Source organism: Oryctolagus cuniculus, chromosome 17 (assembly GCF_964237555.1).
Source record: "Oryctolagus cuniculus chromosome 17, mOryCun1.1, whole genome shotgun sequence".
Taxonomy (NCBI): Eukaryota; Metazoa; Chordata; class Mammalia; order Lagomorpha; family Leporidae; genus Oryctolagus; species Oryctolagus cuniculus.
In genome coordinates this window covers 19,839,368-19,862,964 of record NC_091448.1, presented here as the reverse complement: position 1 = coordinate 19,862,964, position 23,597 = coordinate 19,839,368, and the positions used below count along the sequence as shown (strand labels likewise).

The 23,597-nt window shown below is 43.0% G+C and overlaps 1 protein-coding gene across 4 annotated transcripts in view; it reads right to left on the bottom strand.

Annotated features, from left to right (window-relative positions):
- Positions 1–23,597, bottom strand: part of BRCA1 (BRCA1 DNA repair associated) — a 71,532-nt gene that overhangs the window by 46,087 nt on the left and 1,848 nt on the right. For 2 of the 4 annotated variants that reach the window (XM_017349213.3, XM_008271549.4), the window contains exons 3-8: positions 13,895–13,948; positions 7,186–7,263; positions 5,079–5,167; positions 3,515–3,654; positions 2,541–2,646; positions 553–598 (exon numbers count right to left, since the gene is read on the bottom strand). In XM_017349213.3, coding sequence (XP_017204702.2) covers positions 553–598; positions 2,541–2,646; positions 3,515–3,654; positions 5,079–5,167; positions 7,186–7,263; positions 13,895–13,948 — 513 coding nt within the window. The remainder of the gene's footprint in view (positions 1–552; positions 599–2,540; positions 2,647–3,514; positions 3,655–5,078; positions 5,168–7,185; positions 7,264–13,894; positions 13,949–23,597) is intronic. The other 2 variants (XM_008271548.4, XM_008271550.4) reach the window with 1 other exon arrangement.

Here is a 23,597-nt window from a genome sequence, read left to right as displayed (position 1 = left end):
TTTTTAAAAAGTTAATCTTATTAAGACAAGAAGAAAGCTATCAAAACAAGGGGAGCACTAGGATGGAACAAACACCACTATCTTAGACAAGGTCAAGCAATAATTCCTAAAGCAAACAATCTGGCACGTAATCCAATGGGAGATGGCTTATAGATTATTATATGATTTTTATAGACAAAGTTTGAGAGAGATGTGGAATTAGGAACAGAAGAAAGAAAGAGTTGAAAAGGAGTCCTCTGATATTTTCATCAATCACAATTAGCACTGTGAAAATACTTTGGCATATGAGGAACTTGGCCAGAGGACAACCATCTACTAGAAGCAAGTGTATGCAGAGTTCTGCTATCTCACCCTTCTGTGGACATTACTAATAAATAAATAAATCATACAAGTAAAAAGGGTATTTCTGCAGGCATAAAATGTGGGGATTAAGTTAGATGATCTCTAAAGTTTCTTCCAATCCATGATTTGAATCTAGAAAAACATCAATCCTTAACAGTAAACTAAATATGAAAACACCAGCTTTATAGACTCAGGCTTGTTTTCACTCACCTGTAATAATTCGCCTTATTAACTGTTTCTTCAGAAGAATCAGATCCTAAAAAAATTTCCCCAAAAAAACAAATTAGTAAAAGGTTTTTTGTTGAAAGAGATAAACTTAATAAAAGTACTTATTGTAAAACAGATATTCATGGGGCCAGTGCTGTGGTGTACCGCGTTAAGCCACCATCTAGTGTTGGCATCCCATATGGGCGCCAGTTTGAGTCCCAGCCATTCCACTTCTGATCCAGCTCCCTACTAATGTGCCTTGGAAAGCAGCAGAAGATGACCCAAGTGCTTGGGCCCCTGTACCCATTTGGGAGACATGGACGAAGCTCCTGGTTCGGGCCTTCTGCCTGGCCCAGCCCTGGTTCACTGGGGAGTGAACTAGTGGATGGAAGGTCTGCCTTTCTCTCTGACTCTCCCCCTTTCTCTGTAATTCTGACTTTCAAATAAGTAAGTGAATCTTAAAAAGCAACCATAAACAGATATTCATTCATCCCCACTACATGGCAGACACAATGACAAATATATCAGCAATACAGAGAAGTTGTTAAAAGCACAACAACCAAAGCCTAACTTTGTAGATTTAAATCACAGCTTTAGCACTTACTAGCTTACTACCTTGGCAACATTTCTTACCTCTGTGTGCCTTATTTTTCTCATTTACAAATAAGTTTAGAGGGCTGGTGTTGTGGTACAGTGGGTAAAGCTATAGCCTGTGGCACTAGCATCTCTTATGGGTGCCAGTTCAAGTCCTGGCCGCTTCACTTCTGATCCAGCTCCCTAAGGGCCTGGGAAAAGCAGCAGAAAATGGCCCAAGTCCTTGGCCCCTGCCACCCACGTGGGAGACCTGGAAGAAGCTGCTGGCTCCTGGCTCTTGGCTTTGGCTTGGCGCAGCTCTGGCTGCTGCAGCCACCTTGGGAGTGAAACAGCAGATGGAAGATCTCTTTCTCTGTCTCTTCCTCTCTATATCTCTGACTTTCAAACAAATAAATATTTTAAAAATGTATAATAATAACAACCTAAGAGGTTTGATATGCATCTTAAATAAGTTAAACAAGAACTCAACAGTGGGGCAGGCACTGTAGCATAGAGGGTTAAGTCGCCACCCATGACACTGGCATTCCATATGAGTGCAGATCCAACTCCCTGCTAATGCACCTAGTAAAGCCGCAGATGATGGCCCAAGTGCTTGGGTCCCTGTCATCCACATGGGAGACCAGGATGGAGTTCCAGGCTCCTGGCTTTGTCCTGCCCCAGTCCTGGCCATTGCAGCCATTTGGGCAGTGAACCAGCTCATGGAAAATCTCTTACTCTCTTTCTCTCTCTGTAACTCTTTCAAAAAATAAAATAGGGGCTGGTGCTGTGGTATAGCAAGTAAAGCCACAGCCTGCTACTCCAGCATCCCATATGGGCAGAGGTTCAAGTTCCAGCTGCTCCACTTCTGATCCAGCTCCCTGCTAATGTGCCTGGGAAAGCAGTAGACGGTCCAAGTACTTAGGCACCTGCCACCCATGTAGAGACCTGCATGAAGTTCCTGGCTGCTGGCTTCAGCCTGGCCCAGCCTTGACCTTTGTGCCATTTGGGAGTGAACTAGTAGTTAGAAGATCTCTCTGTAACTCTGCCTTTCAAATAAATAAAACAAATCTTAAAAAAAAAAAAAAGGCACCTAATATACTACAGTTTATCTAGGATTCCTCTAAATGCTGTAGCAACCCACAGGTTCTTTCTTATTTCCATTTCTCTAAAATATATTTACACACGTTTATAACCAGACATCCTTTCTTTTGCCCCCTTTATAAAATAAGGTTCTTCAAAGTGGAAACTGCATTTTCACATTATTTATAGCTTACCACAGGGCTCATAAAATGATTTTATCTTCAGTACCCAAAACTCCCTGGCACAGGTATAAATTAAGATCACATTTTTTGGTAAAACTATTAAGAAAAGCAATCTAGCAACTATTATTCTCAAATCACAAAATCTGAGACCCTTACCCAATTCAATGTAGACAGACTTATTTTGAGGTTGTATCTGATGCGTTGTCCTCAGAGATCTCACAATTCCAAGGTCAGAGACTTGGACACTAAGACTGGTTTCCTGCTAAGCAGTAAAAAATGGTCAACCAGTTGTTCATCAGTTTTTAAGCTTTTTTTCCTGAAAAAACTTGAGGCCATGGATAAAACAAATTGACCATAAGCAGTTAGCTAAAATTTATGACACTTAGGAAAAATGCCAGGAAAACTACACAAGAAAATGCTTAGATATTGTATGATTTGGATATTTTCCCCTGTTTATATTTTTCCAAACTATTATTATATATAACTTTGAAGTTTTAAAATAGCATATTTTGAAGCTGATACTTGATATACACTCCTAATCACATCTGATAATAGGGTTGGCGACTAAGAAAAAATAAATTTTTAAAAAAACATAAATGATGGCAAAAAAAAAAACCCTAGCATTCCAAAGAACATTTAGTAAAGCAAAGAATATTTAAAAGCCCAACATTACTTTAACAAGCTTTTCTTCTTCCTTTTAGCACTACGTCTACTGAAAAATGCATGCTGGTATCATGAGAACTTTTTTTGAAATCTTCATTATTCATTCACATATAAGTAACAACAGAGCAAATCACGGCATTTTCTGTGACAATTATACCTTTCAAGAGGAAGTAATCTTCAAATACTTAAAAACATCAGTGACCTTGTAGCTATTTTAGATAGCATCAGGGGAGACAGAAGTCCAAAACAGGGGAAGAGCCTCTGCAGTCTCTTTTGACCACACCAGGCATCCTGACCTTCTTTGAACCCCTCTCTTACTAATGAGAACACTTGTCCAGTCATTTAATTTACCATCTTCCATTCTTAAGGACTTTTTATATAAATCCACAAACATCCAGCACATCCACTAATTTCTAATGCCCAACAAATAGATGTTGCCAGAATGAATGAAAGCAGCTTTTTCTTACCAACGTAGGATTTTTGGGTTCAATCTTTCGAAGCCCTTTGGCACGGTTTCGGTAGCCTATACTTTGAATGATAGAAACGTCCTCCTTTTGATGTTCAGGAGAGTTGTTTTTCTTTTTTGAAAAGTCATAACTGTTTGCAACTGTGAATTACAAAGGAAAACACTATTTTTTTCTAGTTAGGAAAAAATGTTCTTTGTTCTAAGACAATGCATTAAGGTTACTTACAATCTTCTTAAAACAACTTTGGAAATTCTACTCCTAGGAAACGCACACACACACACGTCAAACTTATTTCTAGGCCTTCCCCCCACCACCACCTCAATGCCAACAAATTTGCCTGTTAAATCCTATTTTACTGAACCCAAGACACCAACAATGTGAGATGTGCTGTTATCTTCTGAACCACCAAGACAGAAAATCCACTAAATTAAACAATGATGCACCACTGATGATAACTTCAGACATGTTAAATGTGAAAAAAAGTACATCTTAGGGTTGATAAAATAAAGCACGAGGCACTGATTTACAAAATAGGTTACTGGGACAGGCATTTAGTATAGCAGTTAAGACATGGATTAAAGCTTCTTGCTAATGTTCCTGAGAAAAAAGCGGAGGATGACCCAAGTGCTTGGGCCCTTGCACCCACATAACAGACCTGCAGGAAGTTCCCAGGTCCTGGCTTTGGCCTGGCCCAGCCCTGGCCATTGTAGCCATGTGGGGAGTGAGTCAGCAGATCAAAGACCTCTCTGTATGTCCATTTCTCTCTCTCTCTGAGATTGTGCGTTACAAATAAATAAAATAAATCTTAAAAAAAAAAAAAAAGGACAAAAAAACAAAGACATGTGTTAAGATGCTTTTGCCCTGTATGGAAGTACATGGTTTCAGTTCATAGCTCCAGCTCATGACTCCGGCTTTCAGCTAACAAAGACCCTAGAAGGTAGGCGGCAGTGGTGATGGCTCAAGTAATTGTATTTCTTGGGGCTGGCATTATGGTGCAGCAGGTTAAGCCACTGCTTAGATGCTGGCATTCCATGTAGGTATGCTTGTTTGAGACCCAGCTACTCCGCTTCTAATCCAGTTCCCAGCTAATGGGACAGGGAAGGCAACAGAAAATGGCCTCAAGTGTTTGGGCACCTGACACTCATGTGAGATACTCAGACAAAGTTCCTGGCTTCTGGCTCCAGCCTGGCTATGGAGGCCATTTGGGGCATGAACTAGTGGATGGAAGATCTCTCTTTCTATATACATAACTATCTCTGTTGTTCTGCCTTTCAGATAAATAAATCTTAAAAAAAAAAGTAATTGTATTCCTGCCACCCATGTGGAAGCCCTGGCTTGAGTTCCTGGTTCCCAGTTTTGGCCCAGCCCAGGAGTAAACCAGTGGATGAGAGCTCTACCTGTCTGCGTACATTTCAAATATATTTTTAAAAAATTATAGATATGAAGATAAAATTAACCTAGACCAAAAAGTCTTATCACCTATTCACAGAAAATACTACAGCAAGCTTCTGGAATTTTCATGGACAGCCATTGAACATCAGCCTCAGGGCTGTGCAATACTTACAGGGCAATCCTGTGTCAAGCTCAAAAGCCTGAATCATTTTCAATAGCTCTTCAACAAGTTGACTAAATCTTGTACTCTCTTGAAGGCTTCTGAAATTAAATCGTTTGAGAGGCACACTTAGTAAGTGATTATCAACTTTTTAAGAACACTAAAATAAGGAAAGACATGTAAACAAATAGCAGTAGTAAACTTTTATTCAAAGAACAAAGCTATTAGACTACAATCAATACATCACTGGCATCAGAATAAAGTATGTGGCAGTACTGACTGCTTTTACAATTTTTTCTTATTCTATTAAAGCTACCAAAAGCCTCAAACTATCTGATATAATACTACCCTGAATCCATGATAGATACAAATCTACTGTATAGAGAAATTATTTCATTCATTCCTTTAAATATTTGTATGCTTACTATTTCTCCAAAGACTGAAGAACAGTAATTGTATTAGATGACACAAAGATACTGACCTAACAGAACATACATGTGACAGGACAGATACACAATACATAAATACATTGTTTTTATTAAATAATTAGGTGGAAAATAAATGTAATGAAGCATAGATGTTGGACAAAGTGGTTATGATGCCAGTTGGGACACTCACATCCCATATCAGAGTGCCTGAGTTTGAGTCCTGGCTCCACTTAGAATTTCAGCTTCTTCCTAATCCAGGGGAGGCAATGGTAATTTCTCATGTACTTGGGTATCTGCTCAGATGCAGTTCCTGGCTGTCAGCTTCAGCCTGGCCCAGCCCTAGCTGCTGAGGGCTTTTAGGGAGAGAGCTAGCAGATGAGAGATTTCTGTTTCCGTATCTCTGCCTTCCAAATAAATAAATAAAAAGTAAAACAAAAAACCTGTAAGCTCTTGCACTGTTCAGAAGCATTAGGAAGACAGTAAGTTGCTGATTCCCAAATAGGCAAATGTCCATAAAACTTGCAGGAAACAATTTTAGAAATAATTTTCAGGGCCGGCGCTGTGGCGTAGGAGGTAAAGCCACCACCTGCAGTGCCAGCATCCCATAGGGTGCCAGTTCAAGTCCCGGCTGCTCCACTTCCGATCCAGCCCTCTGCTATGGCCTGGGAAAGCAGTATAGGATGGCCCAAGTCCTTGGGCCCCTGCACCCACATGGGAGATCCAGAAGAAACTCCTAATTCCTGGCTTTGGATTGGCATAGTTCTGGCTGTTGTGGCAAACTGGGGAGTGAACCAGTGGATGGAAGAAAACTCTCTCTCTCTCTGTGTAACTCTGACTTTCAAATAAATAAATAAATCTTTTTTTTAAAAAGAAAAGAAATAATTTGCTTCAGAACTAGCATCGTGGCACAGCAGATAAGGCTACCACCTGCCACGCCCACATCCCACATGGGTGCTGGTTCCAGTCCTGGCTACTCTACTTTTTTTGTTTGTTTTGTTTTTTATTTGACAGATAGAGTTAGACAGTGAGAGAGAGACAGAGAGAAAGGTCTTCCCTCCATTAGTTCACCCCCAAAATGGCCGCTATGGCTGGAGCTACGCCGATCTGAAGCCAGGAGCCAGGTGCTTTCTCCTGGTCTCCCATGCAGGTTCAGGGGTCCAAGCACTTGGGTCATCCTCCGCTAACCTCCGGGCCACAGCAGAGAACTGGACTGGAAGAGGAGCATTCAGGACTAGAACCCAGTGCCCATATGGGATGCCGGCACCGCAGGCAGAGGATTAACCAAGTGAGCAACAGTGCCGGCCCCTACTCTACTTCTGATCTAGCTATCTGTTAATGGCCTGGGAAAAGCAGAATATGGCACAAGTACTTGGGCCCTTGCCACCCATTTGGAACACCTAGAAGAAGCTCCTGGCCTCTGGTTTCAGCCTGGCCCATTACTGGCCATTGTGGCCATCTGGGAAGTGAACCAGTGGATGGAAGATCTGTCTCTCCCTCTCTATAACTCTGACTTTCAAATAAATAAACAAATCTTTAAAAAGAAAAATAATTTGTCTGCTAAACACTTTACGCATTTTTAAACAAGAAAATGAATGGTTTTATAGGAACACCAGTTAAACTATTATTTAAGAATTTCCACTCCCTCTTGCTGTTGTTACTTCCAACCTCCCATCAATACCCAAACTGTGTACCTTTTGGTTATATCATTCTTACACAAAGGACATTGTGAGGGCCCTTTCTTCTGGTTGAGAAGCTTCAGCATACAAAATCTATAAATTATAAAGAAGAAAAGAACATTTCAAGTTTATTTTTGTAGGCAGAATACTCAAAAGGCAAAGAACCTCAAAAAGATAATCTCACAATACTCTGAAAGAGCCATTTAAAAGGTAATGGCCGGTGAATTACAACCAATGGTTTTCTCTAATTGTTTTTAGATGCTGCATAAGCAGGAAACCAAACCACATAAGCAATGATCTATGAAAACTGAACTTACATGCATATGGCTTTCTGTTATGATAAAAAGGTATTAAGATGTTAATATGGCACATTTAATGATATATAATCCACATAAAATTATTATAATTAGTTGAAAAACTCAGCACCTTACTATAAAGCTACAATAATCAAGACATTGTAGCGTTGGCATAAGGACATATAAGGGGCCAGTGTTGTAGCATGGCGGGTTAAGCTGCAGCTTGTGATGCATCTAGTAACAGAGTGCACCTTTGAGTCCCAGTTGCTCCACTTCCAATCCAGTTTCCTGCTGATGTGCTTGGGAAGCCAGCAGATCATGGGCCATATGCTTAAATCCCTGCCACCCACGTGGGAGACATGGATGAAGTTCCTGGCTCCTAGCTTTGGGCTGGCCCAGCCCTGGTTGTTGTGGCCATTCGGGGAGTGAACCAGCACATTATCCTGGAGCCACACAGAAGCGGAGCAGCCAGGAATTGAACTGGTATTCCAAACGGGATGCCTGGTATGCAGGCCATCACATGCAGTGACTTTAAGACATGGTGCTGGGACTGCTGTTGTGGCACAGGGAGTAAAGCCGCTGTCTGAGACACTGCCTGTATCACATAGGGGCGCTGGTTCAAGCCCTGCTGCTCTACTTCCAACCCAGCTCCTTACTAATGCCCATGGGGGGAAGGTGTACCCACGTGGGAGACCCGAAGATCTGGAAGAAGCTCTTGGCTCCAAGCTTTGGTGGTCTGGCCCTTCCCTGGCCATTGTGGCCATTTGGGGAGTGAACCAGCAGATGAAGATCTCTTTTATCTCCCTCTTTCTCTAACTCTGCCCTTCAAATAAATAAAATAAATCTTTTTTTTTTTTTTTTTTTTTTTTGACAGGCAGAGTGGACAGTGAGAAGACAGAAAGGTCTTCCTTTTGCCGTTGGTTCACCCTCCAATTGCCGCCACGGCCGGCGCACTATGGCCGGTGCACCGCGCTGATCCGAAGGCAGGAGCCAGGTACTTATCCTGGTCTCCCATGGGGTGCAGGGCCCAAGCACTTGGGCCATCCTCCACTGCACTTCTGGGCCATAGCAGAGAGCTGGCCTGGAAGGGGGGCAACCGGGACAGAATCCGGCGCCCCAACTGGGACTAGAACCTGGTGTGCCGGCGCCGCTAGGTGGAGGATTAGCCTATTGAGCCACGGCACCGGCCTAATAAAATAAATCTTAAAAAAAAAAACAACACACAGTACTGCAATGCCTGCCCCATAGTGCCCTCGCCTAATCCATACAGACCTGAAGTATATTCATTCTACAGTAGAGACTTATCTCAGACCACCCAGAAAAAGGGTGAAGGTGATGTTGAATCCAGGGTTGAATTGCAGAAAGTCAGTCATTCTCTGAGAAAGTGAATGCAGGGGGGCCAGTGCTGTGGTGCAGTGGGTTAACGCCCTGGCCTAAAGCGCCAGCATCCCATATGGGTGCTAGTTCAAGACCTGGCTGCTCCACTTCTGATCCAGCTCTGCTATGGCCTGGGATAGCAGTAGAAGATGACCCAAGCCCTTGGGCCCCTGCACCCACGTGGGAGACAGACCCAGAAGCTCTTGGCTCCTGGCTTTGGATCGGTACAGCTCTGGCCGTTGCAGCCAATTGGGGAGTGAACCATCAGATGGAAGACCTCTCTCTCTCTGCCTCTCCTCTCTCTGTGTGTGTAACTCTGACTTTCAAATAAATAAAATAAATCTAAAAAAAAAAAAAAAAAAAAAAAAAGTGAACGCAGGTAGGCAGGATCAAGGAGATTCAGATGCTACACAGAAGCTTCAACTATCATATTCTACTCAACAATGACACAGAGTTTAGAGGATAACGGTGTTAAAAAGCTATCTGCATTGCACATAAATACCCTTTAAAGACACAGAATAGAAGTTACTACTCCTTGGAAACACATAAGATGCAAATACTACCTGTACTCAAAGAAGCATCAATGTATTACCCTGGCAAATAGCACAGTGAACAATTCTGAGTAGGAGTACGGAGGGAATCCCCAATCATTCCTGTAGTACTGTAGAATACAGTAGAGTGACATTTTTTTCCTAGCTTTCTCTAGATCAAGATGTTATTCAAATGATAAAGATATTACAGGGGCCAGTATTGTGCTACAGGTTATGCTGCCACCTGCAATGCCAGCATCCCATATGAGTGCATGTTTGAGACCTGGCTGCTCCATTTTCAACACAGCTCTCTGCTAATGCACCTGGGGAAGCAGCAAAAGATGACCCAAGTACTTGAGCCCCTGCACCCATGGATGACCTTGATGGGAGTTCCAGGCCGCTAGCTTCAGCCTGGCCCAGCCTCAGCCATCGTGGCCATCTGGGAAGTGAACCAGCAAATGAAAAATCTCTCTCCCTCTTTCTCTGTAACTGCCTTTCAAATAAATAGGTCAATCTTTTTTGTTTGTTTGTTTTTAAACAAAAAGGTATTACAGAAGAGATCCCTGAAAAAGTTGATTTATAACATGGGCATTATACTGGATTTTTTTTTTTTGGACAGGTACAGTTATAGACAGTGAGAGAGAGAGAGACAGAGAGAAAGTCTTCCTTCCGTTGGTTCACTCCCCAAATGGCCGCTACGGCTGGTGCTGTGCTGATCTGAAGCCAGGAGCCAGGTGCTTCTTCCTGGTCTCCCATGGGGTGCAGGGCCCAAGCACTTGGGCCATCCTCCACTGCCCTCCCGGGCCACAGCAGAGAGCTGAACTGGAAGAGGAGCAGCCAGGAGTAGAACCCAGCGCCCATATGGGATGCCGGCGCCACAGGCGGAAGATTAACCAAGTGAGCCACAGCGCCAGCCCCTATACTGGACTTTTAATTCTAATGTATCAGTCAAGACTCAATTTAAATTATGACTGATTCTCTACTGCCTACCATATTCTCCATACTGGGGATTTGCAAGTCTTCCTTAATCTCCCACTGCTGCCAACTCTAATCCTCTCAATCTCATCAGCTATCTTCACCTCCATCTTCACTGGGCTCAAAGCACTTTAACTTTCCCTGCCTCCAAATCTTTCTACAGAACTACTCTTACTCCATTACTCCATGAGTAACAACTGTCCCTCTTGACTGCATTCATCTTCAGTTTCCAACCTCTCAGCCTGCTCTAGGACCTTTTCTCATGCAAATGCCTTCTCCTCTCTAAGGGCTTATACATATGCAAAGATAAGTTATTTTTCCTGGGCATACATTATTTTCTTATCTTTCCTCCGTCTGTGATTGTCTTCCACATGTTCTTGAAGTACATATTAATGATCTTATAACTCACTATGATAGCATCTTCAGTATTTATTACTCAGGTGACAGGAAGGCATGCAGTAGATATTGCAGAAAGATTCTCATCGAGAGAGCGTGTTAAGTCTCAGTGTATAAAAGTTCATCTTCAGCTATCTGGAACCTTGTAAACACTGGGACGTTCTTGTTTTACAAAGTCTCCACCTGGGAACAAACTGATCACATAAATACCCTTTAAAGAGTATTTTAGTCTGATAGTCTGAGAAGCACTGATGCAGAGGCCACAGTCAGAAATTCTTAAAGCTAGGGAGAAAGTTGTGCTGCCCTGGCATGAGGCCGGCGGGGAACAGGACAGAGGAATCAGAAGGAAACAGGAACCGACTGAATGCTGGGGCTGACAGGGGAAACGGGAAAAAGACTGGAAATGGGTTTCTGGATCCTTGTTGGAACGCAGAATGTAAAGAGTAAGAATTCAGAGGGAGGAAAGCACCAGCCAGCTGGCAGATGTGTGCTTAGAGGACATCTCTCCAAAAAGAACAGGTTTCCTGCAGCTTCAGCCAGCTCTCATTATCCTTAAAACAGCAGCTGTTCCCTTTTCTAGGTTATGGAAGCATCCTAAGAATCTGGTGGAAATTATGGACTCCCTTCCTCAAAAAAGTACATGTTCATAGTTTTTAATACAACTTAAAAATTTTTAAAAAGATTTATTTATTCTGAAAGCCAGAATTATAGAGAGAGAGGGAGAGACAAGGGAATTAGTTCACCTCCCCTATGGCTGTAATGGCCAGTGCTGGGCCAGGCCAAAGCCAGGAGCCAGGAGGTACACCTACTTCTTCCGCGTTGTAGGCAGGGGCCCAAACACTTAGGCCATCCTCCAATACTTTTCCTAAGCCATTAGCAGGCAGCTGGATTGGAAGTGGAGCAGCTAGGACCTGAACTGGCACCCACATGAAATACTGGTGTTGCAGGCAGCAGCTTTAACTGCTATACCACAATGCCCACTGGTTCCTTAATATAACTAAATTTAAAATTGAATGTAATTTTACAAAGTCATGAACTCAAAGTTAAGAACTCTTGAATTTAAAAATTCCTGGTTGTCTCTGGGGAGAAAAGGGAGAAGCAGGAGTTTGGGATGGAAGTGGAAGGAACATATTTTACATCATAAACACTTTTGTGTTAATAAACTCATTACCCAGAACATGGTTTGCTTTTCCAATAAAAGACACTCAGGCATGGTGTTGTGGTACAGTGTGTTAAGCTGTTAGGTAGGAAGGTAGACATTAGCCTACACATGTGAGAGGAGCTAATCAACAACAAGGGGAATTTTGTGCAGTTGCATGATGGAAGTGTAGAAGCCACCTTAGAAGTACATCAGCATTTGTGCATCAAAAGCCTTGCTCATGTTTAATAACCTTCTTGGGGGGGGGGGGGTCACAGCCCTCCCCTGGGAGTCGGGGGGAAGTTTAGGGGAGTCTTCCCTGCCCTGTGCCAGGGGTTCTGTTAGGTCCAATAACATTGTGCTGATCAAGTTCTAGGAGGAATTTCAGGAATTCCACACCCAGAGAGCCCTCAACTCACCAATATCCCAGAAGAGGGAAAGGTGGAAAAAACTGTAGGCCATTTTCATATCTATAAAACTCTCAGTTCTTTGCTGAGATGCCTGGCTGGTATATAAGGTGTATCTTCTTCATTAACTTGCTACCCCACTTACTACTTCTCTCTAGTTCGTGTCTGAAATTCTTTTCTTGCAAGAAGACAAGGACCTCTGATCCAGCAGGCTCCAATAACAAAGTCACCACTTGCAATCCCAGCATCCCATAATGGAATAATGGTTTGAGTCCCTGCCGCTCGGCTTCCGATCCATCTCCCTGCTAATACATTCTAAAATGCCTGGGAAAACAGCAGCAGAAGATCGTCCAAATGGAGTTATGAGTTCCTGGCTCTGGCTGGCCCACCCCCAGATGGAAGATTGATCTATCATTTTGCCTTTCAACTACATTTTTAAAAGATCAAAACTTTGGGGCCAGCGTTGTGCTATATGAGTTAGGCCACCGCATACAATGCTGGCATCCCATATTGGCACCAGTTTGAGTCCCAGCTGCTCCACTCCTGATCCAGCTCTCTGCTAATGCATCTGGGAAGGCAGCAGAAGATGGCCCAAGTGCGTGGGCCCCTGCTACCCATGCGGAAGACCCGGAAGAAACTCCTAGCTCCTGGCTACGGATTGGCCTAGCTCCAGCCATTGTGGTCATTTGGGGAGTGAACCAGCGAATGAAGACCTTTCTCCCTCTCTCTCTGCCTCTGCAACTCTGCCTCACAAATAAAATAAATCTTAAAAAAAAAAAAAAAAAAAAAAAAAAAGGCATTCCGAAAGAACCAGTGGTGTGGTACAGGAGGTTAATTGACGCCAGCATCCCATATGAGCTCTGACTTGATCCCCAGCTGGACTGCTCCGATCCAGCTCCCTGCTAATATCCCTGGGAAAACAACAGAAGATAGCCCAAGTGGTTGGGTCCCTGCTACCCATGTGGGAGACCTGGGTGAAGTTCCAGCTCCTGGCTTTGGCCTGGCACAACTCTGGCTTTCTGGCCATCTGGGGAGGGAAACAATAGACAGAAGGTCTTCCTCTCTCTGTAACTGACTTCCAAATAAATCAATAAATCTAAAAACAAAACAACAAACAAAAAAAAAGTACTCTGAGACACAATGGAGAGTTGGATTTTTCTTTGTTACTTAATTGAAGAAGCTGAAGCTTCTATTCTATAAAGTCCAGTTTCTCTGTGGTATGAAAAATAAGCACAAAAATTAATAATGGGGGCTGGCACAGGTAAAGCGGCTGCCTGCAGTGCTGGCATCCCATATGGGCGCTGGTTCAAGTCCTGGCTGCTCCACTTCTGATCCAGCTCTTTGCTTTGGCCTGAGAAAGCAGTAGAAGATGGCCCAAGTGCTTGGGCCCCTGCACCCGTGTGGGAGACCTGGAAGAAGCTCCTGGCTCCTGGCTTCAGATCAGCTCAGCTCTGGCCGTTGTGGCCATCTGGGGAATGAACCAGTGGATGGAAGACCTCAAAGACCTCTCTCTCTTTCTGCTTCTCTATAACTCTGCTTTTCAAATAAATAAATATTAAAAAAAAGAAAGTTAATAATGGAGCCACATAAAACACTCAAACTTACTTGCAAAATATATGGTCACATTTTGTAGAAACAGGTTCTTTAATCAATTCCAGACTAGAAAGATAGGGGAGAAAAAATATGAGAAAAATAAATGAGGCACAGTAACTTATTAACTTATTTAAAAATACATTCTTAGTAATATTCAACTTTAAGCTTCTGTAACTGAATCAAGGTAAGGCTGAAAGTCCAGTCATGTGTTAGCAGCTAAGAACACAGCAGAGAATACAATCTTTACCTTCAATAAAGACATCAAAACAGAATTATACTCATCTCTTCAACTTTATACTATCATTAATATTCAAGATTAACTGAAAATACTTTAATTAGTTTCCATTTAAACCCTTTTTTTAAATCATTGTGGGTGCACATTCTATATCATAATTAAACAATCGAGTTCCATAAAGACAAAACCTTCTGTTTAAAGCAGTCTGCACTTATCTGAGAGTTTCAGCTGCCTACAGACAAGCGTAGTCCAAAAATATTAAATGGAAAGTTTCAAAAACAATTCATAAGTTTCAAATTACAAACGGTTTCATATAGCATGATGACATCTCCCCCTGTCCAGCCTGGGATGTGAATCATTGCTTTGTCTAACATATTCAGGTTATACATACCACCTGCTTATTAGTCACGTAGCCATCTAGGTTATCAGTTCTTTAAAAAAAAAAGTATTTATTTATTTAAGAGGTAGAGACAGTGAGAGAGCTCCCACCTGCTGGTTTACTCTCCAAATACCCACAATGGCTAGAACAGGGCCAGGCTAAAGCCAGAGCGGGGATCTCAAGCCAGGTTTCCCATGTGGGCAGCAGAGACCTAAGTACTTGAGTCATCACCTGCGACCTCCCAGGGTGTGCATTAGCAGAAAATTACAGTCAGCAGCAGAGATGTGACACAAATGAACCCAGGTGCTCTCCTACGGGATGTGGGAGCCCAAGTGGCCTATTAATCACTGCAGCCACATCTGTCCCACCCTCCATGTTATTTTAAAATACATACCAGCCTTCATATAATTTCATTTATAGATGTTTTAATTATATTCCCTTTTAAAATTATTTATGTAATTTGAGAGATAAAAAGAGAAAATGTCAGAGAGAAAGATCTTCTGTCTGCTGATTCACTCCCTAAATGCTTACAACCAGGAACCCTAGGCCTCTCATATGGGTGGCAGTGATCTAACCACCTGCAGCCTTCTAAGGTGTGCATTAGCAGGAAGCTGGGTTTAGATAAAGCTAGGATTTGAATCCAGGCACTCTGATATGGAATGCAGGTGTCCCAAGTGATGTCTCAATTGCTTTAAAAAATAAATGTTTGGCCTAGTGGGTAACATGCAGCTTGGGACATCCAAATCCCTCAACAAAGCGTCTGATTCAAGTCCCAGTTCCGCTTCTAATTCAGCTTTCTGCTGATGGCTCAAGTAGCTGGGTCCCTGTCACCCATCATAAGTCTAGGAAGACCTAGACTGAGTTCTTGGCTCCTGGCTTTGGTCTGGCTTCTGGCTTTGTCTGGTCCAGCCCTGTTGTAGGCATCTGGAGATTCAATCAGCAGATGGGCCATCTCTGACTCTCTCCAGCTCTAACTCTCTCACTTTAAAAGAGATGGATGTTTTTAGTATAACCATAAAAAATTATTACTCCTAAAAATTAATTTCCTTAATAACATTTAACATACAAATAATGTTCTAATTTGCCTTTCTCATAAAAATTTTAAGTCATTAAATTTGCTTAAATCAGGACCTAAACAAGTTTCATATACTGTATTTGGTTGATAACTCTTGCCCATTTTAATCTTAGATTTCTCCTATTTTCCCCTTTGCCACTTATTTAAAAGCGATGCACACAGGTTAAGATCCCACTAGGGACAACTATATATTTTTAAAAAAAGATTTATTTATTTATTTGAAAGGCAGAGTTACACAGAGAGGAGAGGCAGAAAGGTCTTCCATCTGCTGGTTCACTCCCCAGCTGGCCGCAATGGCCGGAGCTGTGCAGATCCAAAGCCAGGAGCCAGGAGCTTCTTCCAGGTCTCCCATGTGAGTGCAGGGGCCCGAGGACTTGGGCCATCTTCTACTGCTTTCCCAGGCCATAGCAGAGGGCTGGATCGGAAGTGGAGCAGCCATATGGGATGCCGGCACTTCAGGCCAGGGCGTTAACCCACTACACCACAGCGCCAGCCCCTAAGGGACAACTGCATTTCATATTGGAGTGTTCAGGTTCAAGTCCTGGCTCCCATTCCAACTTCCTGCTGAAGCACACCCTAGGAGGCAGCAAGAGAAGGCCCAGGAACTCAGGTCGCTGCCACCCACATATTAGATCCAGGCTGAGTTCTGGTCTCCTGGCTCAGCCTAGCCCAGCCCTGGATGTGCCAGGCATTAGGGGAGTGAACCAGCAGATGTAAGATCACCCAGCATTGTGATTTAACAGGTTAAGCCACTGCCAATTTTCATCCTGGCTGCTCTACTTCCAATACAGCTCCCTGCTGACAAGCCTGGGAAGGCAGCAGAAAATGGCCCAAGTCCTTTGGCCCCTGCACTTGTGTGGGGTACCTGAATAAAGCTCCTAGCTCCTGGCTTCAGCCTGGCCCAGACCCAGCAGTTGCTACCATTTTGGGGAATGAACCAGCAGATGGAAGATTCTCTCTCTCTCTTCGTAACTCAGCCTTTCAAATAAATAAAATAAATCTTAAAAAACATTAAAAAAAAAAAAAAGCTAGGTAATTTGACCTTAGAACCTCCCACATTCTGGATTTTGCTGATTGTAACCCCATGGTATGGTTTAATATGTTCCTCTAGCTGCTCTATTTCCTATAAACTAGACCTTTGGGCTTGATACAATTCAGGTTCGGTATTTCAGCAAAAATGTTTTGCAGGTGGAATTATTTTCATTCTGTTACCTCAGGTGTGTAATAATGTTTTGCTTATGATTACTTTGTAAAATCAGTGCAATGCCCATTAAAGGAAACTAAGAAAATAATAAACTTACTCCCATCCCTACCCATCTACCCACAAAATCTCAAGGCCTTCTTGAGACTGATTTAGTAATATAACAAGTATGTATTGGGCATCTACTCACACAAGCCTTGTTCCCAAAGATAGAAATAAGGCAATGGGTAAAACAAAACCTACCCTTAGGGAGCATATATTCTAGCTGTGGTAGACAGCTTGACAGAGGAAGTAAATAAGCAGACACAGGAGTACATATTAAAAAGAAAATAAGGGGGACAGGGAGTGCTACCTGTGTGTCATGGGTGTGTGTTTGTATACAAGATGGTCATGAAAGGCCCACTGAGAATGACATTGGAGCATAGCTGAATGATGTTAAGTCTTTAGCTTTACGCTGCAAGAGAGTTCTAGAAACTGATGTTTGGTGGTGAAATCTAGGCAGAACATCAAAGCACAAGTAACCTGGTAGTGTTAACAGGGACGTGGTTCTTTTCAACAGATGTTTAACTTGTTGCAAAAGGATCTCAGAAGCTGGGGACAATAGCCTTGTTGTAAAGGACCTGGTAACACAACTCTTGTAATCATGGGGTTTCTGACGCAGCACAGGGCAATGAAAAGAAAAACACAGGACTAAGTCAAAAGGCTGAGTTTCTACCACCAGTTCTCCCTCTCTTTTTTCAATCAGCAGAGCAACCTCAGGCCAAGCACTCTACTTGACCCTGCTTCCTTCTGTCACTCACCCACTCTGCCAGTCTCCTGAGGCTACCAAGAGAATAATATTAAACATTACTGGGGAAAATGCTTCACAATGTGAGATGACTTGTATCAATGTATTATTATTGGGACCGATGTAACTTTAAAAAAGGAAATCAATCCTAGCAAAGAGAACTCTGATTTGTTCCTAAATCGCAATTTCTAGGATAAGATAGATATCAAGGAAATTCTCAGTAAGAGAATTGGATGTAGTTCTGATGCCAGATGGCTTTCGTTCTCACCACTGACTCAGTTCTGAAATAATTATATTTCAGTATGGTAATTATAATCCAAGCTACACAAACACATTGTAAACACAAACTCTGAACAGATGAAAACTCCAATATGTGAAAAGGTAATGACTGCTGAAGGAAGAACTTGCAGACAGAATAGGAGTGAAAAGGAAAAAAATAAAATGTTGCTCTTCTAGGTCCTGATGAGAGTAAATGTTTACTGTAAAAGTGATTCAAATATTTTAAACACTTTTCAGGAGCTGACACTGTGGTGTAGTAGGCTAAGCCTCCGCCTGCGGCACTGGCATCCCATATGGGTGCTGGTTCATGTCCTGGTTGCTCTTCTTCCAATCCAGCTCTCTGCTTATGGCCTGGGAAAGCAGTGGAAGATGGCCCAAGTCCTCGGGCCCCTGCACCCATGTGGGAGACCTGGAAGAAACTCCTGGCTCCTGGCTTCAGATCAACCTAGCTCCAGCCATTATAGCCATTTGGGGAGTGAACCAGCGGATGGAGGACCTTTCTGTCTGTCTTTCCCTCTGTCTCTAACTCTGCCTCTCAAATTAAAAAATAAATAAATAAAAGAAAGAAAATTTAAACACTTTTCAAATCTGGCAGGATATTAAGCCTACTTCATATTTGCATATTGAGCTTCCAACATGGGTAATGGGAAAAGAAATCAGTTTAGGCTTGAAAAATTACTACCCACCGGAAAACGTTTTAGCAATTCTTCTGAATGTAAAAAACTTATATGATTATATGTAAAAAGTTAGAAAGAACTACCAATTATTGGAAATAACTGCCAATAGAAACTTAAAGGCCAGCACAAGAAATTTTCATTCAAGACATTCTTAGCTTAAGGAAGCTAAGAAACCACCCTATAGCAACCACAAGTAACACTGTTTCAAGTTCCAATCAGAAATCACTTAAGAGTTAACTGCAAATTGGGGAGCCAGCATTGTGGCACGGTGAGTAAAGTCACCGCCTGTGATGCCAGCAGCCATATGGGTGCCAGTTCGAGTCCCAGCTGCTCCACTTCGACGCCAGCTCTCTCCTAATGTGTCTACGAAAGCAGTGGAGGATGGTCCAAGTGCTTAGGCCCCTGCACCAAAGTGGGAGACCTGGAAGAAGCTCCTGGCTTTAGCCTGGCCCAACTCCAGCCATTGCAGCCACCTGGGGAGTGAATGAGAGGTTGGAAGCTCTCTCTGTTTCTCCCTCTCTCTAATTCTTTCAAATAAATAAAATAAATCTTTAAACAAAACAAAACAAAGCTGCAAATTGTACCATCCTGGGCACTGCTGGAAAAAAATGAGAGAGAGAAAGATAAGTAGGTATGATGTCTACCCTAGAATTTTTTCCTTATAAATCAATTTAAAGTTGGACAATGACCAGAGTGAACAGTTTTAGTTTAAAGAGTCTTACTTTTTTTTTTTTTTTTTTTTGGCTTGAGGGATCAAGCTTATGTCACCCTCACCTGGACCCTGCTTTGAGGTTGAATGAGCCACTTCCCCTCTTTTTTAAGATTTATTTATTTGAAAGTCAGTTACAGAGAGAGAGGAAGAGACAGAAAGGGAGAGAGATCTTCCATCTGCTGGCTCACTCCCCAGATGGCCACAATGGCCAGTGGTGGGCCTGGCCAAAGTCAGGAGCCAGGAGCTTTCTCCGTGTCTCCCTTGTGGGCCGGGCTCTGCTGCTTTCCCAGGTGAATCAGCATGGGGCTGGATCTGAAGCGGAGCAGCTAGGACTTGAAACGGCGCCCATATGAGATGCTGGTGTTGCAGACAGAGGTTTCTTTTCTTTTTAAAAAGACTTTATTTATTTGAAAGACAGAGTTATAGACAGGCAGAAGCAGAGAGAGAGAGGTCTTCCATCTGCTGGTTCACTCCCCTATTAGCTGCAACAGCCAGAGATGGGCTGATCCAAAGCTAGGAGCCAGGAGCTTCTTCCAGGTCTCCCACCCCGGTGCAGGGGCCCAAGGCCTTAGGCCATCTTCTACTGCTTTCCCAGGCCATAGCAGAGCTGGATCAGAAGTAGAGCAGGGGCTAGTGCTGTGGCGTAGTGCGTAAAGCCACCGCCTGCAATGCCAGCATCCCATATGGGCGGTGGTTCTAGTCCCGGCTGTTCCACTTCTGATCCAGCTCTCTGCTATGGCCTGGGAAAGCAGTGGAAGATAGCCCAAGTCTTTGGGCCCCTGCACCCATGTGGAAGACCCAGAAGAAGCTCCTGGCTCCAGATTGGCACAGCTCCAGCCGTTGCAGCCAACTGGGGAGTGAACCAGCGGATGGGAGACCTCTCTCTCTCTCTCTGCCTCTCCTTCTCTCTCTGTGTAACTCTGACCTGCAAATAAATAAGTAAATCTTAAAAAAAAAAAAAAAAAGGAAGTGGAGCAGCCAGGACTCTAAGCGGCACCCATATAGGATACCAACACTGAAGATGGTGGCTTTACCTGCTACACCATAGCACTGGCCCCGCAGGTGGAGGTTTTACCCACTACAGCACAATGCCGGCCCCAGAGTAGTCTATTTCTAACAGCAAACAGGAAAAAAATTATAAGAAGCTGGAAAACACAATCGTTGACTGAAAATAAAAATTTAGCATTAACTTTCATTCTTGCATCTTCAATTTTTATGTATGATTTTTTTAATTGATGGTTTGCTCTGCCAGAACGAGAAAGAACATTACATTTTTATGACTGAATCCCATGGCAATGGAAAATAAATGGGCCCAAATGCCACATGATTGAGGACTTCATGATCATTCTTTTGAATTATCAAGCGTAAATCTTGTGCTTCTTCAAAGCAGTTCCTTCCCACAACGTCGTTTCCTACTTCTCTGACTCTGACGTCCCACAGATGAGGCTGTACATCTCACTTAGCTGCTGCTTTTGTCACAAATGTCGAAGGGCAAGGGAGAAGACAGCTATACATCTGGGGTTGTCTCTGAAAACATAAGCTGCATTTTCCTTTATCTTATTAACTTGATTCCAAATATGAAAAACAATTTTCATGAAGCACAAAGGAAAATTTATTTGAAACTTACCCTCCTTTACTGAGGACAAGGAGCAACTTTTCCATTTACTTTCTGAATTTACTCACCCCTAACCATCACCATATTTAAAAAAAAAGTTAAATATCAAAGAACCAATTGAGTTGATTATTCAATTCATTCAACAAAAGTGTGCTGAGTGGCTCCTATGTCCCAGGTAAAATTCTGACTACTAAGGAAACAGAAATAAACAAACTAAAGCCTCTGCTCTTGTGGAATACATGTCTCTCTGGAGTGCACTTTAAAAAGGATAAATAGATTGTCTAGAAGGTCAGATATTAACAGGTGTTACAGAGAAAAATAAAGCAGGAAAGGGCAATAAAGAATGAATTGCATTTTAAATAAGGTCATCTGGAAATGCCTCTAAAATGCAGTAATTCAACCAGGATTTTCAAGCCATGCAATCACCAGAAGAAAAACATTCCAGGCAGAGAAGAGCACACGTGACAGCCAGAGAGACTATCTGAGAGCCATCACAAGGTCAGAGCCGCCATGTCTGAGTGACCAGAGCAGAGATCTGAAGGTACGGGTTTACAGTTATTTTGTAGATTTAAGAGAAACTGTAAAGACCATCCAACGAATGCTTGTGGTTCTTAACCTTTGTTGTACCTCAGGTTCCTTCTCCGAATAATGTTGTAATATGTATAAAACAAAAAATACAAAGTGAAGGGACAGGCCTTGGCCTAGCAGTTAAGCTCTCAATTGGGACGTTCACATCCCACATGGGAATGCGTGGTTTGGAGTCCTGGCTCCACTCCAGATTTCAGCTTCCTGATAATGTGCACCCCAGGAGGCAGCAGGTGAAGCTCAAGTAGTTGGGTCCCTGCCACCTGTGGATGATCTAGACAGAGTTCTTGACTCCTGGCTTTGGCCTGGCCCAGCCCTGGCTGCTGTGGGCTTCTGTGGAGTGAATCAGCAGCACATGGGAGATCTTTCAGTTTCTCTGCCTTTCAAATAAATAAAAAATGATTATTTTTAAAAAGTACAAAAATTACACAAAAAACTAATCATACTGATAAACAGTCCTCTCCATAGGCCTCCAAGGGTCCTGGAGGGTCTACAAGCTAAAGGCTCCTGGGAATTTTCTGGAGTTATGGAAATATTTTACATCTTGATTGGGGATTTGGTTACAGACACATATTTACTTAGCGATCAAAAATCCTTGACTTGGGACAGGCGATGTGGCAGAGTAGGTTACACAGAGGCATGGGATGCCCACTGCCCCTATCAGAGTGCCTGGGATAGAGTCCTGTCTGCATTTCCAATCCCGCCTCCTGCTAATGAATCCTGGAGGCCGCAGAGCGTGGCTCAAGTTCTTGGGCCTCTGCCACCCACATGGGAGACCCAGATGGAGTCCGGGCCCCTGGCTTCAGCCTGAACTAGCCCTGACTGTCATGGCTACTTGGGAAGTGAACTAGTTGATGGAAGATCTCTTTCTATCACTCTGCCTTTCAAGTAGATGAAAATAATAAATGTAAAAAAAAAAAAAAAAAAAAAAAAAAGCTCATTGACTTGCATCCTTTAGATCCCTGCATTTATAGGTTAAGCCTAAGCTTGCAAAGCCAGGAAGCTAATATCCCATATGGGCACTGGTTCTAGTCTGGGCTGCTCCAGTTTCAATTCAGCTCCCTGCTAACATGCCTGGGTAAGCAGTAGAGGGCAGCGCAAGTGCTTAGGCCCCTGCATGCATGTGGGAGACCCAGATGGAGCTGCAGGCTCCTAGCTTTGGCCTAGCCCAGCCCTGGTCATTGAAGCCATTTGGGGAGTGAACCAGTGGATGGAAAATCTCTGTCTCTTCCTTTCTCTATAATTCTGCCTTTCAAATAAATAAATCATTTAAAAAATAAATAAAAAGGAAATGACAAAAGATCTCTGCATTCCTCTCTCTCTTTTTTTTTTTTTTAATTTGAAAGTCAGAGTTAGAGAAAGTGACAGAGATCTTCTATCCACTGGTTCACTCCTTAGATGGCTGCAATGACGGGCTAGGCCAAGCCAAAGTCAGGAGTCAGGAGCTTCTTCCAGGTCTCCTTGTAAATAGCAGGGGCAAAAGAATTCGGGCCATCTTCTGCTGCTTTTTCTAGGCCATTAGCAGGGAGCTGGATCAGAAGTGAAGAGCTGGGACATGAACTGGCACCCATATGGGATGCTGGTGTGGCAGATAGCAGCTTTAACCACTACGCCACAATGGTCCTCTTTCAGTTGTTTGTTTTTTGAGTTTTTTTTTTTTTTTTAGATTTATTTATTTGAAAGGCAGAGTTACAGAGAGAAAGGGAGAAACAGAGAAAGATCTTCCATCTGCTAGTTCACTCCCCAAGTGGCTACAACAGCCAGGAGTTAGGCCAGGCCAAAGCCAGGAGCTTCATCTGGGTCTCCAACTTGGGTGCAGGGTCCAAGTACTTGGGCCATCTTCCACTGCTTTCCCAGGCGCATTAGCAGGGAGCTGGACTGGAAGCTGTGCTGATATGGGATGCAGGCATTTGCAGGCAATGGTTTTTCCCAGTAGGCCACAACGCCAAGCCCCCAAGATCTCTGCATTTCACTGCATGTACAAATCATACCTCAATTTTTAAAAAGCCAACTTGAATAGCCAAGTCCCCTCTTCATTTTATAGATGTAGAGGAAAAAGGCTCAAACAGTAAGACTTAGTGAAGACTTTAATGATTTACGGTATTCTTAAAATGTACAGGGCAGTTTTAGTCAGAAGTTCTCTAAAAATCTGATCTCTTCGCAGATGCCA